The following is a 17634-nucleotide window of genomic DNA, read 5'->3' on the forward strand; positions in this document are numbered from 1 at the left end:
ATATAGCATGGTTTGAAAATTTCCATATTCAAATATTGCTAAAGTGCAAGTTAAGATGAATTGCACTATTCTCCATAAAGCCACTTTCTGCAAATTGCTCATGAACGCTGAGCAAGAGTAGGCCATCTGGCCCTTTTTTTTGAGCCCACTCCACCATTCAGCAAGAATTGCTCTTGTCCTTTGAACCCTTGTGTGTACTTTTGAATGGCAGTCTACATTTTTGTAGAATTAGCTGCTAATAGCCAGTGAGACTAAGACTGAATTTTCTAGCATGATGCAGGAAGCAAATCATGAATACTGGGTTTTTTAAGTGTCCTTTTCAGTCTTTGCAAGAAATCTATTTTACCAAAGGGGCTTTTAGTGATTTGCTTCTGAAAGATGTCTTTTAAAATCTAGTGAGCAGTTATATTTTGATTTTTAACTTTGGAGGAGGGTGGTTGGTGGGCAGGATTTGGGTGGAGGAATGGGACAAATTGGAAGGTTTTTTGGGATGTGGGGGGTTTAACGTTTCTGGATCAGAATGTGATTATTGCCTTGTCTAGCAGAGTGGAAGATTTTTCAACCTTTAGCAGGTCCTAATTACTCAACTGCAGGGTGGAGCGATTCATCTCAGATGAGCAGTCCAGAGCAAGACAGTGAGCACTTCAACAACAGTGGGGATTCTGGACAAGGGGACTCACGAAGCATTACTCCAGTGGATATGCCAGTGACCAGTCAAGCTGCCACCCTCTTGCCTGTACATGTCTACCCTCTTCCTCAGCAGATGAGAGTGGCCTTCTCCACTGCAAGGACCTCTAACTTTACCCCTGGATCCCTGGACCAGCCCATTATCTTTGACCTTCTGCTCAATAACCTTGGAGAAACATTTGATTTTCAATTGGGGCGATTTACCTGCCCTGTGAATGGCACCTATGTCTTCATCTTTCACATGCTGAAGCTAGCTGTGAATGTCCCACTCTATGTAAACCTCATGAAGAATGATGAAGTCCTGTGCTCAGCTTATGCCAATGATGGTGCTCCAGATCATGAGACTGCCAGCAACCATGCTGTTCTGCAGCTTTTCCAGGGAGATCAGATTTGGCTTCGATTGCACAGAGGTGCCATCTACGGTAGCAGTTGGAAGTATTCTACCTTTTCTGGCTACCTCTTGTATCAGGATTGAAACAATGTGCTTGAATAGCTAAAATGCTTTGCACTCTGATCACTGTATCTTTAAGGGTCACTGAAGAGAGTTGCCAGAGATGACTTGTTAAACTATTGCAGTGGTTTTGTGGAATTTGGGTTTGCACTGATTGGGCACTTTAACCTGTGATGCCTTGCTGGTAGAATTGTGAATATATTGTTACAGAATGTTATGACTTTCACTTGTCAGTCGAAGACAACTTTCTGTGACTGTTTGTTTGAATTGGATAGATTCCCTTAGCAAGATATCCTGCTATTTACAATGCCTCATGGTGCCTCAATAAAGATATTCTGCACTGTTGGTTGGTGTTTTGAATGGACAGTATAGCTGCTAAATCCTGTGCATTTGACAAATTAGTTGACAACTCTGCAAATGTTAAGTGAAATAGATTTTGCAGCAAACCACTATCAGCACAAGTAAAATTTATTTAAGGAATATTTTGCACCTTCACAATTTTAATGTTGACTGACTTACTGAATTTTACCTGAGCTAGTGTTGATATATTTAAAAAAGGGCCAAAGTGGCTATTATGCATCAGAAGCAAACACAGCAACCAAAAATGTAAAATTTACCAGGGTGAAACATTTGTCACAGCATTCTAAAATGCCATTACAAACATTACAGTAGTTTTGATAAATGCTCCCAATGCCTCAGATACAGAAATAAAATGGAGTCTGCCAAAAAGTTACTGAAAAAAAAACTTTACTTAGATGTTAAAGGCCATTATTTAAACGTTAACCTTGCTTGCTTTGGGAACAATCTGTGCACTCATTAAACATTCCTCTCCTTCAAAAAAGACCTTGAAGGTAACACCCCTCAGCCAAAGATTGTATAATTAACATTGCCTTACAGTTTGAGAGAGATTTCACCTAAAATGAGCTAAGCAGCTTGGCCACTGAACATCTTCCAGCATATTAAATTTAGCAAGCAAATCCTTGAAACAATTGATTGGATATCTTCTGGAAGATATCCGATCAATTGTTTCAAGGATTTGCTTTAGTCTCCTCAGATTTGAGGAGTGAGTTAACATAAAATGAACAGGCTAAAGTTACTTGTCTGTCCTGGACTCATCTCAGCAGGTTAGAATCTATGTATTGATCACCTTGGCAGGTGGTGACCTAATTCTCACTGAACTGTTAAGTGAGAGACCCAGTTAGTGTTCTGGGGATCGAAGTTCAAATCCTGCCATGGCAGATGGTGAAATTTGAATTCAACAAAAATCTGGAATTAAGAGTGTAATGATGATGATGAATCTATTGTTGGATTTTTTTTTATTTTGAGGAACATCTCAATGAAACTGCCATCCTTACCTGGTCTGGCCTACATGTGACTCCAGACCCACAACAATGTGGTTAACTCTTCTCTGCCCTCTGGGCAATTAGGGACAGGCAATAAATGCTGGACAGTGACTATCTCCTCCTGAATTTTTAATAAAAAAAATACAAAGTGCAGTTGTTCTTGTCCTCTTGCAAAATGTCCAGATTACAGAAGAGGAAGTGCTGGATGTCTTGAAATGGTTAAAAGTGGATAAATTCCCAGGACCTGATCAGGTGTACCTGAGAACTCTGGGAAACTTGAGAAGTGATTGCTGGGCCTCTTACTGAGATATTTGTATCCTCGATAGTCACAGGTGAGGTGCCAGAAGACTGGAGGTTGGTAAATGTGGCGCCACTGTTTAAGAGGGGTGGTAAAGACAAGCCAGGGAACTATAGACCAGTGAGAAAGTTGTTGGAGGGAATCCTGAGGGACAGGATGTGCGTGTATTTGGCAAGGCAAGGACTGATTTGGGATAGTCAACATGGCTTTGTGTGTGGGAAATCCATGTCTCTCAAACTTGATTGAGTTTTTTTTTGAAGAAGTATCAAAGAAGATTGAGGGTAGAGCAATAAATGTGATCTATATGGACTTCAATTGGAGGTGTAGTGGACAGCGAAGATGGTTACCTCAGATTACAACAGGATCTGGACCAGATGGGCCAATGGGCTGAGAAGTGGCAGATGGAGCTTAATTCAGATAAATGTGAAGTGCTGCATTTTGGGAAAGCAAATCTTAGCAGGACTTATAGACTTAATGGTAAGGTCCTAGGGAATGTTGCTGAACAAAGAGACCTTGGAGTGCAGGTTCATTGCTCCATGAAAGTGGAGTCGCAGGTAAATAGGATAGTGAAGAAGGTGCTTGATATGCTTACCTTTAAGTGTAGGAGTTGGGGAGTCATGTTGCAGCTGTACAGGACATTGGTTAGGCCACTGTTTGAATACTGCATGCCATTCTGTTCTCCCTGCTATAGGAAGAGGGGAAAGATATAAAAGAGACCTAAGGGGCAACGTTTTCACGCAGAGGGTGGTAAGTGTATGGAATGAGCTGCCAGAGGATGTGGTGGAGGCTGGTACAATTGCAACATTTAAAAGGCATTTGGATGGGTACATGAATAGGAAGGGTTTGGAGGGATATGGGCCGGGTGCTGGCAGGTGGGACTAGATTGGGTTGGGATATCTGGTCGGCGTGGATGGGTTGGACCGAAGGGTCTGTTTCCATGCTGTACATCTGACTCCATAAGTCCTAGCACCAGTAGGCACAGAACTGTAAGAATGAGTTCAGGTTTTAAAAAGTTATGGAAAACTAGACATGCTCTTCCATCTTTTGTCACCCTTGTTTCTCAAGTCCCTTGGTTTTGCATCGAGAAGGCACCATTTTCTCTAAAGAGCTCCCCAGTGATCAATTCATTGTGCTGCAGGAAATTACTGCTGCTGCCCTGCCTGTCTCTCTCTTCCTTCCCCTTCCCCAAAAAGAGAGAGACTCCTTTCCAGTTTTGGATGGATGTGGTCTGTGCTGATATGGAACCTGATGTTGTGTCTGATCCATTTATGAAAAGGTCTGGAGCAGTCATACAGATGTGATGCCATGCTCTCTAGGAGGGTGTCTATCCTGTATTTTTCCTTTTAAAAAAAATTGTAGGATAGCCTACAGATGTTGTAGGGGTGGCAGCAGGAGAAAATAAGTGCTGAGTTGCTATTCTTGTCTCTGTGCTCCTTCAATAAACAACTAAAATACAAACGTGCATGGTCATATTGTGCCCTATCTATATTGGCTGGTGCATTTCCACACTTGATGTGCACATACGCACAGTTGCAATTCTTTGTTCCTTCTAGGATTGATTCTTCTCCGAGCTTGGCCCTTATTTTTAAAGATCTCCTTCCTGTTTCTAATCCCCATCTGACTCGTCGCTCTGGTTCTGGCCTCTCATGCATTCCCAATTACAGTTGCTCCACCATTGCCTGTGCTGTCCTTTTCCCAAACCCCAAGCTCAAGGGCCGGAACTTTTTATTCCTTGCACTTCTCTGCCTCCTTCACTTTTTTCCTTTTGAGCAAAATCTAGCACTGACTACTTTTTTTTTTAGGATGATCTGATCCAATATCTCCTTGTGTGCCACTCACTTTTTGTTTCAGGGAAGCACCCCTGCTATTCATTTAAAGCTATGGAAATACAAGTGGATACAGTAAGGTTAAACATTTTGAAGGCTGAACAACAAGAACAGCTGCCTCAGTCTTTTCCCAGGTTTAAGCATTCTGGTCTATTCCTTTTTGGCCAGGCCTGGAATAGGTAGCATCAGATGTCACCCTTTCAAAAGTTGGTTATATATTTTTGATTTTAGTGGTTTATTCATTGACTGACTAGCTCAAGTTTTGAGCTTGGGTAGTGTAATAGACTTGTTTGATTCCAGCATGTGAATGATTGATTTTTTTTTTTCCACTGGGCTAGCATCCTTTCGTGACAATTCCACCTTAAGGAAGGATCATTCTTCCTCCTTTTTGAAAACTCAACCTCTAGCTCGGGTGCATACCATTCTCACTTTGCCCGATTTGCCCGAAGCCGATAGGAACTGTAGATCGTGTGTGTGCAACTTGGAGCACAGCTTGGATGTTCCAAAGGTGTGGCAATGCAGCTAAGTAGTTTAACAGAGTACAAACCAATTGTGGAGAGAGAGAAGGAAAATATTCTTCTTCTTTCTTGTCGGCCTTTTTGTTCTTACAGGATCTACATAAATCTCAAATATTAAAAACAACAATGTGACAAAAAACTGCAGGATACTATTTTCTTGTATAGCTGCAGTAACTATTTAAATGGTTGTGTTGTATGCTTGAAAGGCAGTGGGTAGAGATATAGTACATCTCTACCTACTTCATTGCAACTTGAGCATTTAATTGTTACTGTAGGAGCAGGTGACTAAAGTCAGGGTAACAAATGCAGAAACTACTCAACATTATCTAATTATGTAACTCTTCTTTTTGCTTTTTCCCGGTCTAATTGAAGATCAATTCCTCCAGATTTTATTGTATCACTGATCAGACTTTGGGCCCGTCCATGTTCAACCTGCTCTGACATACTGCTCGCATTTTGACTGATGTGATAAATTCCACCATAGCAGCTGATGACCAAAATTCTAGATGGATAAAAAAGAAATTAAATCACTTGCAACTTTAACAATGTTTAATTTGCCAAATCTCTCAATGTTGACCAATCCTTCAAAAGATCTTTGCTAATGTATCTTTTATAATCTTTTGAAATTTCTCCATTAGCATTGCTCCTTCAGGTTTCTGTAGGCATGCCCTCCTTCCCACTCACTCTCACTAGCAGAGACGATGATGCAAACTAAAAAGAAAGCCAAACTAGAACGTCTGAAACTGTGAACCGGTGCTGTTGGAAAAATTGTTGACTCAAAACATTTTAAGACCCCCATCCATCTACTGCATCTTTACTACACTTGACTACTTCTCTCTCTGTTCCTTTTATCCTTTTTCCCCCAAAGCATATAAGAGTTTTCATTTGATGTTGGATTTACGTTTTAAGCTAGTGGCCAGGATGTCCTTCACATTCTGAAAATAAATTTTAAGCAATACACAAAATAGGATCTTGAAGCCCTTTAACTGAATGAATAATTGAATTTCAGCTCGCAGTAAGAGGTAAAGTTGCTATATGTATTTTAAACTTGTCTAAACTCCGTCTTGCCAGCTGAGCATATATCGTTTTGGCTGTGAGGGATGTTTGAATACTCCTATCTGGGTCCAATTAGTTCAAATAAGTCTGCCTTTTTATTATGCAAGTGTCCTGTCTTCAGGAAGCCCTTTCGTAGCCAGTGAAACTCCTGAAGAGTGGTTACAATTGTAATCTTGGAAACTCTCTCAAACCATAATGTGACAATGTTTTTTTTTATTTCACATTGATTAATGGATAATTCCCTTGTTCTTTAAATTCCGAAAGCTTTTGTGCTGTCATGGGGAAACAGCTTAAATTGCTATCCGGAAGAGTGTCCTCTACCAGTATTGTACTCCTAGCATAGAGTCCCTACAGTGTGGCCCAACGAGTCCATATTGACCTGCTGCATTCTCTTCTCAGAATTCTCAGTTGTAAGATAATCATTGGTCAGCAACCTGTCTCCCATGTTTCTCATCACCCTCTACTCTCTCCCTAATTTTAGATAATTAGCTCTAGGTCCACAGAGGGCTGTAACCAAACCCCTCCATTAAAGGAAGACAATCTGTTATAGCTTGAGGATAACCACTGCTCATCAACAACCAAGACAAGGTGAAATCAAAATAGTGCTGTAGGCAGTCAGCAGGTCTTCTAGTATCTACGGAGAGAGGTAGCATTATAGAGTCTGACATGACTCTTCTTTTGGGCAAAGAAGAATCGTAGTAAACTCAATCCTGACTCTGTTTTTCGTTTCATTGATGCTGCTAAGTTTCTCCAGCATCTATAGTACTTTACATTTTGAGTAAGGTAAGGTAGGATCACCAGTCTCCAAGTCCTATGTTGTTGCCATCATTCTGCATCATGCTCTTGCTGTCCCCTTTCATAGTTCAAAGATCTTTGTCCACTTTGACAACTTTCTGGAGTAGAGTTTCATGATAATTCATAAGATACAAGATTTCTGTGTCTAATGTTTCAATAAGATCACCTTTTCATTCCTCTTAAATTCCAGTATTTTCTGACCACCCAACATGACATTTCCTGAGAAGGCAGCCACTTCAATCCATATAATAGCACCTTTCCAAAATGGCTTGCTACACCCATATGCCTATTAATTAGAGACACAATATGGTCAGCTCCCTCAGCGTGATCTATTCCAATACCCTGTGCAATTGAAGCAAGATTTCCCTACTGTTAATCCTTCGCCTTGCATCAGAGGTCATATCATTCCATTGCTTTTCTAATTATTTGCTATAGCTGCATGCTAATGTGCCTCATGTGTGAGGGCACCTAGATCTTTCAACTACAGCGTTCTGTAGTTCCCCACTTTTTAAGTAAGGTTTTGCTTTTCTAATCTTTCTGTTGATATTCACCCACTGTGCTCTTAGCTGCCAAATATTTGCTTGCTCATGTGACATGACTATAGTCCTATGACATCTTAAAATCATTCACTTTCTGTTTTAGCGATTTTTTAAAAGTCAGTAGTTCGCTATAAATGTTGCACATCTACTCTGATATTAGCTGTGTGTCTACGCCGTAGCATCGTGCTAAATGATATTGTAAGTATTCGACGTCTATATGTGCTGGAGAAACTTAGCAGCATCAATGAAGTGAGAAACAGAGTCAGGATTGAGTTTACTATGATTCTTCTTTGTCCAACCTTTTTAAACACCTCCATTAAAACATTGCTTTCAGATCAGATTTATCAATGCAATAAATTCTGTAAATAGTCATTTTCTAATGTGTTTAACTGAGAAATTAACTCCAGTATTTAAATTAATTTCTTAGTTTAACTAAGCAGCTTTTAATTTGAAAATTCTCTCCGGTTTTTCCAGATCAACCATTTACTTCTGGGTGATAGTCACTAGAGATATTTTTGAAGGTCTTGGTTTTCTGACCTGTCGCAGTCAGACAAAATGGCCGTTATGTCTAAATATAAAGAATTAAATTGCTGACTAGACTCAAGAAGTTGGTGGTGTCCATAATTAAAGATAGTATTTATATCAAAGTAGAGGTTACCAGTGCTTACATCAACAGAATTTAAAAACATTCCACTTTGGGAGTTGGAAGGTTAGATTAGAATAGATTTTTTAAAAAAAACTCAAAAGCCTGCCAATGCCTCCTTGTTGCTCCAGTTCAAACATTGAGGAGCAAAGATTGTATGTGTCAGTTATAATAGAGGGCAAGAAAAAGGGGCAAAAGATAATGGAAGTGTTTGAGGATTGAAACAAAACAGACCAATCAACCTACGCATCTAGGTATAATCTCCTATCCTAAAATAATTCCATCTGGCTATTTCAAAACAAAAGCCCACTCTAAGTAAACCGATACACCAGTACAAATACATCACGATTGGACAATAAGTCACACTGTAGCTGAGAGAAAGTGAGGACTGCAGATGCTGGAGATCAGAGCTGAAAAACGTGTTGCTGGAAAAGTGCAGCAGGTCAGGCACCATCCAAGGAGCAGGAGAATCGACGTTTCGGGCATAAGCCCTTCCTCAGGAATCACTGTAGCTGATGTGCTGCAATCCTTGTTCTGTAAATAGCTCTACATATGTTCTGACTGTAAACCAAACTTTAAGGTCTGCACATTTCTATAATTTGCAACCTCTTTCACACAAGTAACCTGGGAAGTATTTTTTTTAAAAGGGGAAAGAAAAATGTGCTAGGATCTCATTAGCTGGAGTGCACTGGCTGAAAAAGTGATGAAAGCAGATTCACCAGGGAGCTGGTGAAACGGGTAGAATGGTTATCTGCCATCTGATGCTATTAATGGAGAGAACTGTTCAATTCAAACTGCTGATCTAAGCAACTTGTCTGGTGGAATGCGGAGTACTGTGAGAAAAACAAAAAAATCCCCCAACGCTGAGGTTTCCTCATGCAGCTATGTTTTCAGTTCAACGCTTCTGTTGTTAGTCTGGCAGTAGTTTTGCCTCGACTATTATACCTCTCCCATCTATTTCCCCCCCGCCCACCTCACGCTTTCCAAAAGCAATAGCTCTTATTTCCAATATGGATGAGCAGATGGAAAATTGGATGTGGCTGCCCGGTTATTTTAATCTTTGGAGTAGATCAAAGCATAACTGCTGTCTTGCAGCATTGGTCTAGTCACTCGATTTAATGAAAATCACTGCTTGAGTTTAACGTAGTATTTACATTGTAGCAAGTCTGATTCACTGGGTCCTATATATAAGTCCCACTCCAGGACTTGAGCACACACATCAAGGCTGACACACGCAGGGCAGTACTGAATGAGTGCTGTACTGCCAGAAGTGCATTCATTAGCATGAAATATTAAACCAAGTTTAACTAACTGCTCAGGTGGGTGTCGGAGATCCTGTGACATTATTTTGAAGATCAACAGGGGCGATTTTCCCCGTGTGTTGGCCAACACTTAACCTTCAAGCAACATCACCAAAATAAGATGTTATTTGATGATGGTCTCATTGCTGTCTGTGGGAGTCTGCTGGGCACTCATTGGCTACCATATTTGCTACATTACAACATTGACTTTCTCTTAAAAGCAGAGATGGTGATATCTTGAGTCACTGACCTCCTATTCCAGAGACTCTGGTGAATGTGGGTTCAAATCCCACCAGTGTAGCCTGGTTCCAGCAAAGGTTTCAAGGCACTCATTATTGCTTGTTGTAAAAATACATTTGGTTCACTAATATCTTACAATTAATCACTAATTCAGTATATGTGACTCCAGACCTGCAGTAATGTCACTACCCTCCAACTGCTGAGCAAGCCACATAGTTCAAGAAAATTAGGAATGGGCTGGGTCTTGAAACTAACAAAAAAAAAGGTGCCTGAAGACATCCTGTGGTTCTGAAAAGCATTATATAAACCTGTCTTCCTTTCTAATCAGCAAATCCCTTGTTCATCCCTTGTGTACTTATGTAGCTTTGCCATAATTGCTTCAACTTGCTTCAACCACTCCAGTTCCAGATATTGAGTGAGTGAAACATGCATCATGGGGCCAGAGCCATGGTGCAGCTGTCAATAAGATGAAAAACACCAGTCCCTTGATTTTAGGTAGAAACATGTGAAGAGGCCAAAACTTCAACAGCTAACCATCCTGAGGCTTTTATATGTGATCGAAAACAAAATACTGCAGATGCCGGAAATCTGAAGTGAAAGCAAGAAGTATTGTAGAAACTCAGTAGGTTTGGCCACAGCTGTGGACAGAGAAACAGCGTTAATGTTTTGAGTCCAACGTGACTCTATTAAATTGGCTAAACTGAAATTAAAATTCAGTCTTTTTTAAAGTGCAATCATTTTGATCAACAGAGCAATTGCAAAGGGTGATATTTAAATAATAGTTGTTGATGCAACTTTTCAACAAGAAATATGTTAAAATATCAAGCCATATAAACTTTGAAAATGTGAGCCTCCTCAGCAATTTAAGAATTGAGAAGCTGCTGCTAATGGCTGGAAATAGAGGTGCAATTATTTTTTAACTTATGCACCATGAGCTCAAATGTGCTGGTTCCATACTTGCTCTTTGTGGTTGTGAGCCCTTTGGGGTGACCTGGGTTGTCCCTGCAATGATCAGATTTGTGCTCCTGGACATGTGTCGCACTCTCAAATTTGGAGGGTCTCACAAAAGCAGTGAATCATAAATTGAACCGTGGTTGTTTAGATTATATTTACATTCCTATACAGTTTCCTCTTACATGTTCCATCTTAAACAAACAAACTTCCCATGAAGAAAACATAATGGCCAATATAATGCACAGACACGCAGTTACAGATGATTCTGAGTCACAGAACACAAAGCTGCGCACCAGAAGGTCTTTTTGCAACCTTGGAACATCCCAAAGCATTCTATGGCCAATTGACCACTTACAATATGTCATCGTAATATAGGAAATGCTGTAGTCAGTTTCTGCACAGAAAAATTAATGGATAAATATTGAGCAGGACAAAGGGAATTTTGCGTCTCCGAAATAGTGTCGTGGTATCTGTACCTCCACTTCATAAGGCAGGTGGGACCTGGTTTAATGTCTCAACTGAAAGATTTGCATCTCTGACAGAGTAACACTCCCTCAGTCCTACATTGGATTGCACATCTCTGGAGTATGACGTTTGGTATTTGCTTAATTCTGACAATATGGCCCATCACTGGCTTGAGGGAAATGACAGTTGGCCAGAATATTTCAGTAGGACATTTGCACACAGTACTTGACCGCTTCAATTTAATGGATTGTACAAGGTACCCTGAACAGAAAAGCTGAACTAACTGACTTGGGCTCATTTCTCTTCACAGGCCATGGCATCTTACCACAAATGAGGCAGACGCATGAGTAAATTACTACCACAATCAAGTTTGCACAGTTTTGCAGTTTACAATACATACTTCTCACAGTCTTGATAAAATATACAAACAAAAACCGTCTTGGTGGTGTGTGTAACACTGCCACATTCTTGCATATTATATTCTGTATAGAGACATGTCCTTATGCTGGTTCTCATTACATCTCAGACTTCAGGGAAATTGAACTTCATCTGCTGAACCAGTTTGGGAGCCTGAGAAAAGCAGTGTCTTAAGGGTGCATGGAACATCATGCCAGTGGTACAATCATTGCTAAATTGCTCAAGATGTTTATTGTGGAAATGTTTTTGTGTCTGAATTGTAAAGACAGCTACACTGTTGATGCCTTGCTTACATTCAAACACTTAAAGTATTTTTACTAAAGCTATGAAATGAGAAGGGCAACAATCTTATTAATTATACGGTAGCTCGTACGGTCCTCTTTTCCCTCGGGGAATGTGTTCTATGCTGTCATCTGTTTAATCTGCATTGAATGTGAGTTGTGTCAATTTGCAATATGTAGGGATGCAGTTTTACTCTGCTATTGAGACATTTCAGATTTTACATGAAATGGTATATCACCGTTTTCTGGATGTACATTGATTATGTTTATAGCCATTAAATGTATGTTTGGAACAAGACAATAAAATATTCTCTCAAAAATTAGGGTCCTGTAGCAGAAATAAAACTAACCCACCACCCCGCTCCCTGATTTTTCACTTTGCCTCTGTCTTTTGTAATTTGAATTGCCTTTTATAATCCAGGATGAAATGTGACTCCATACCTGACTGCGTAATTTTCAGTGGACCACTTTGGAGGATTCTTTTCTTTTAAAAATTAAATTAGTGACTTAGAAGGTGGGAATTTTAGATTTGTGATTCCTTAGGATATCATTTCTGTTCTGCCCTGATGTAAATAGAAATTGTTACGCCGGTTGGAAATTCAGCAAGCAGCCAAAACAGCAAACATTATCTGCTTTTCAGAACACTCTTAACACGGAAAGACAATTCAGTCCTCGAAACCTGCTCTGCTCTGCCATTGAAGGAGATTAGGACAGATCTTTATTTCCACTCCATTTATTCTCCATTCCACCATAAACATCTCAACAAACTTGACTTTTTGTGTCCTACACTTCATACACATAGGCCTTCTAGTGGTCATTTCTACCTTTGTCGGCTTCAGTAAAATGCTTCAAGCGGCATTCATGTGCACTGTACTTTTAACTGGTTTGCTAAAAGTTATAATTTTTTTCAAGACACCTGAAAAAACTCAGCAGGTCAGGCAGCATCTTGGAGAGAAACAAGAGATGGCATTTCAGATCAATGGCCTTCCACCACCAGCAAGACCCAAGGCAGGAGTGTGATGGAATTTGCCTGGATGAGTGCAGCTCCAACAGCAGTCAGAGCTCAACACCACTGAGAGCAAGCAGCCCATTTGAATGGCACCCCCATCTGTCACATTAAACTCCTTTCCAATGACGCACAGTGGAAGCAGTGTTTATCACCGACAAGATGCACTGCAGCAACTTGGTGCCTTGAACAGTACTTTCCAACACCCTGATCTCCACCTCTTACAAGGGCCCAGCAGCAAGTGCAGAGGAACACCACCTCCACGTTCACCTCACAAGTCTCCTGATTTTGAAATATATTCCTTTATTGTCATCATGGAACTTAACAACAATTACCTAATAAGAATGATAGGAAGTTCCTTTGCCATGTGACTACAGTGATTCAAGAATAAAACTTACCAGCACTTTTTCAATATCAGTTCGGGATGAATAAGTAAATGCTGGCCTTGCCAGAGTAGCTCTGCATTTGCCCATATATTCCTTGAATAAAAAGGGAGCGATGACCATTGATGGGATGGAAAGCATTTTCAGAGACTCCACACAGGCTATTGCCGTTTATATTGCCATTTTCTGGCAAGAGAGGAAATTTGTGGACTTTTTCCACTTTTTACCAAACTTCAAGGAGAGGGTGATGAACAGGAGATTCACAAACCCGTTCTAAACACAACATCCCCCTGAGTCTCAGCACGGCAGGACTAATGAATTCTCTGCACAAAGGAAAATGCATCACACGGGAGGTAAACTGACCACTGAGGGTGAATGTCACCAGTTCAGATACATTCTTAAGCTCTGTTAAAATCTGACTCTCTCCTAGCTTTGTTCAGTCGTGCTTACTACTGTGCACATTTGCAGAGGTAAGCAAGTACAGTATCCACTATGATGCAAAATCCATAATTTTTAGTGTGCTGTGGCAAGAAATGATGCAGTAGCAACAGAATAGCTGGCTAAAAAACACTGTATTTAACGTAAATAATTTAAGCTGTTTACAAAAACAATTAGTTTTTACATGGAGCATGACTTTCCCCAAGAAATTATTGTTCTATCATGACAGGGAATAAAACATCTGAGGTCTGCTATCCAAATACACTTTTTCTGCTATCTTCCCTTGAAGAGACCAACGAATCTTTCTCAAAGAGCTGGTATTTATTCTTAGCTCTTAAGTAGATAAGGATGGGACTGCAGTGGTGTCAAACTGTGTCAGACTCCAAACAAAGCCTTTCATGAGAAAGTAATTCATTTGGACTGAACCTCTTCACTTTCAGGAGGTCGCTTTGACTGGAATATTCATGTCAAGATTAGAGTGGTGCTGGAAAAGCACAGCAGATCAGGCATCATCTGAAGAGCAGGAAAATTGACGTTTTGGGCAGGAGCCCTCAATCAGGAATGAGGCTGGAAGCCTCAGGGGTGGAGAGATAAATGGGAGGGAGTGGGACTTAGTTGAGAGTGCAAAAGCTGGATGGAGGAAGGGGTAAAGGTGATGGGTCAGAGAGGAGGGTGGAGCTGATAGGCGGGCAGGAAGATTGACAGATGGGACAGGTCATGAGGATGGTGCTGAGCTGGAAGTTTGGAACTGGGGTAAGATGGAGGGAGGGGAAATGAGGAAACTGATGAAGTCCACGTTGATGCCCTGGGATTGATGGGTTCCGACGCGGAAGATGAGGCATTGTTCCTCCGGGCGTCGGGTGGTGAGGGATGGCGGTGAGGAGGCCCAGGACCTGAATGTCCTTGGCAGAGTGGGAGGAGGAGTTGAAATGTTCGGAATATTCATGGCAGGTGAATTTATTTTGCAAGTGATGAGAATTTTGGTACATCGATCTTCCTCTTATTCTGTGTGTCTCACCTAAGACCTTAAATTTGGTGCTTCATAGATTCATGTCCAGCCCCTTTTTATCATTCCTTTCATTCTGTTATTTTTGAAATCCTTAATAGTTGAACCATAATTCTTAATTGGTCAGATTTTTGAATAAACCTATATTGCTACTGAAAGTAAGATGAGAATTAATTTGGCTGAACAGCTGACTATTCGTCTGCTGAAGATGTCATTAGTCTGGATCTATTACCTTGACAAATAAAAGCTGTATCCTATTTCTCTGACTAAAGGATGGTTGTAAGAGTTACTGTTGTTCAGTGCAGCTTGACCTCTTGGCTAACCTGTCTCCACACAATATTCAGGGTGCTGACTGATAGACTTTGTTGCTTTGTGCTGTGTTAACTCTCAGGTGATTCCATCTGCAAAGCAGACCTTTTCGAGAAACTACTGCTTTGATCTTTCTGCTGCATGTTCGGTATCGACACTCTCCCAAGATGCTTCATTCAAACTTTACAGGAAAACTTCAGTTTCTGGGAAGACAACCGGATTATAAATTTGTTTGGTGCATTCATGATCCTTATATTTCTTATTAGCCTAAAGCTTTTTTTTTAGTGTGCCTCAGTATCAATTATCTTTATTTTCACCAAATATTGGTACCAGGTAGTGCTTTGATAGGATGTTCTTACGCTAGAAGTCACTTCGGAAGATGAATAAAAATCATCCACAGTCTGTTACAGAGAGACCAATCGTTGCTAGAGGTCCAGGTTCAAGACACACTTGGCCTGGAAGTGTGTCTTAACATGTTTGGAATGGTTGATTAAAAGTAACTGGAGACAAGTAGTTGATTGGTACCAACCCTTAACAAGAACACACCAGTTTAATGAGCTAGGCCTCCATGAGATATCACAGTCAGTACAGAGTTGAGCCCACACTCTTGGTTATCTTTTCTACTACATTCTAACCATGTAAGCTAATCATCCACGCATAGCAGCTACTTCCACGAATCAGATTTATTTGCAAATTTAATTATTTACTGAGGTAAACCATATATATTATATGCTAAACAGTGCAATAGAAAAAAAATTATGTAGTGCCTTTTATAACCTCAGTGCATTATTATCATAGAGTCATAGAGATCTACAACACGGAAACAGACCCTTTGGTCCATCTAAATCATGCTGACCAGATATCCCAACCCAATCTAGTCTCACCTGCCAGCACCTGACCCATATCCCTCCAACCCTTCCAATTCATATATCCATCCAAATGCCTCTTAAATGTTGCAATTGTACCAGCCTCCACCACTTCGCCTGGCAGCTCATTCCATACACATACCACCCTCTGCGTAAAAAGGTTGCCCCTTAGGTCTCTTTTATATCTTTCCCTTCTCACCCTAAACCTATGCCCTCTAGTTCTGGGCTCCCCAACCCCAGGGAAAAGACTTTGTCTATTTACCCTATCCATGCCCCTCATAATTTTGTAAACCTCTATAAAGTCACCCCTCAGCCTCCGACGCTCCAGGACCTGTTCAGCCTCTCCCTATAGCTCAAATCCTCCAACCCTGGCAACATCCTTGTAAATCTTTTCTGAACCCTTTCAAGTTTCACAACATCTTTCCGATAGGAAGGAGACCAGAATTATTGAGTATGTACAGCACAAGACTCACACGATAGTTTGCAAAGTCTTAACCAAACAAAGGCCACCCCACAAGTCACTATGCAAATCTTTCTGTTAACCATGGTGCATGATGCCGCATGAATACATATAAGTTATCTTGTTCCTTGGTGAACACAGATGCAGTGTTTGGAGGAATTGCACTCATTTACGTGAAGTCCTGTGAAGCCAAAGGATTATTAAAGTTGACGAACACCAAACAGCCTGTCAAATGTGATAGGATAAACGTTACTACTAATGTCTACAACTTGTAAATACCAAATAGAAAGATGGCCACATGGTTGTTGATTAGTGACCTGAAATAAATGTGGCTTACACTCGGGACATTCTTTGTATTTCAAAATGCCTGGTTCACTGCACTTTCACGCAGTGGGAACCATGTGGTTTTGACAAAGTGTGGGGTGGGGAGGGGAAGTACATGAGAGGGAGTCCAGAGAGAAAGAAAAAAGGATATGCAGATAAAAGAATTGTTACAATGGAAGAGAAGCTGGATATGTGGTAGCGGAGGCTATGAGTGATTGAAAATGGGTTGGCTGTGCACAAAGCAACTCCTTTCATAACAGGGCCAGGATAGGTATGTGAAGTGGAAGGGTTTAGAGGGACAGAGGTCAAGTGCTGGCAAATGGGACGAGACTAATTTAGAATATTTGACATGGATGAGTTGGACCAAAGGGTCTGTTTCCATGCTGGACATCTCCATAACTCGCTTGTGGCAGGTGACGCCATGCGAAATGTCCGTTCGGTGACGTCACATGTGCGTCCGTACGATGACGCCATACCAGCCTTTCGATTGGGCAACACACCCGTCTGGTGTACCATGACGTCATAACGCAATATCATACTATGACGTCGACGTTTGTCATGAGGTGACATCATGCGGCTCGCCGTTCGATGACGTCACCGTAAGGCAGGCTTGAATGACGGCCACGGGTGGCGTTGCCATGGTTTCCAAACCTAGCGTCGGCCGGCTCGAGCCCCTTAAATTTTGTGTTTGGCGCCACCTTTGAGCGACGCGAGTGACGCACGGGTGCGGAGGGAGGAAAAGCGAAAAAAAATAGAAACAACAATCGATCGCCGAGTGGCCGCCCGCCCCGGTTTACGGTCAAGGCCAGACAGGGAGGAGGCGGAGGCGGAGGCCACGGGGACATGGACCCGAACCGGATCATCCAGGCGCTGAAGGGGACCATCGACCCGAGCCAGAGGATCGCGGCCGAGAGCGAGCTCAATCAGGTGGGCAGCCCCCTCACTCGCTTAACCGCCGCTTTTCGGGCTGCGTGCGATTTTATATCTGCTCGTCATCGTGGTCTCGGCCTGGTCCCACCGCCCGGGGG

General features: G+C 41.4%; 2 protein-coding genes across 10 annotated transcripts in view; both read left to right on the plus strand.

Moving 5' to 3' along the window:
* The window catches only part of caprin2 (caprin family member 2), a 56292-nt gene extending 44118 nt beyond the window's left edge, over positions 1-12174 (plus strand). For 4 of the 9 annotated variants that reach the window (XM_043709001.1, XM_043709004.1, XM_043709006.1 and 1 more), the window contains one exon: positions 570-2080. In XM_043709001.1, coding sequence (XP_043564936.1) covers positions 570-1162 — 593 coding nt within the window. In that variant the 3' untranslated portion in view covers positions 1163-2080. Of the gene's footprint in view, positions 1-569; positions 2083-11426 lie in introns of those variants that run through there. The other 5 variants (XM_043709005.1, XM_043709000.1, XM_043709002.1 and 2 more) reach the window with 5 other exon arrangements.
* A 5075-nt stretch (positions 12175-17249) lies between these two features.
* Positions 17250-17634, plus strand: part of ipo8 (importin 8) — an 89574-nt gene continuing 89189 nt past the window's right edge. The window contains exon 1 of the mRNA XM_043709009.1: positions 17250-17533. Within this exon, the coding sequence (XP_043564944.1) occupies positions 17450-17533 (84 nt within the window). The 5' untranslated portion in view covers positions 17250-17449. The remainder of the gene's footprint in view (positions 17534-17634) is intronic.

This window comes from Chiloscyllium plagiosum, chromosome 19 (genome assembly GCF_004010195.1).
Source record: "Chiloscyllium plagiosum isolate BGI_BamShark_2017 chromosome 19, ASM401019v2, whole genome shotgun sequence".
NCBI classification, from domain to species: Eukaryota; Metazoa; Chordata; class Chondrichthyes; order Orectolobiformes; family Hemiscylliidae; genus Chiloscyllium; species Chiloscyllium plagiosum.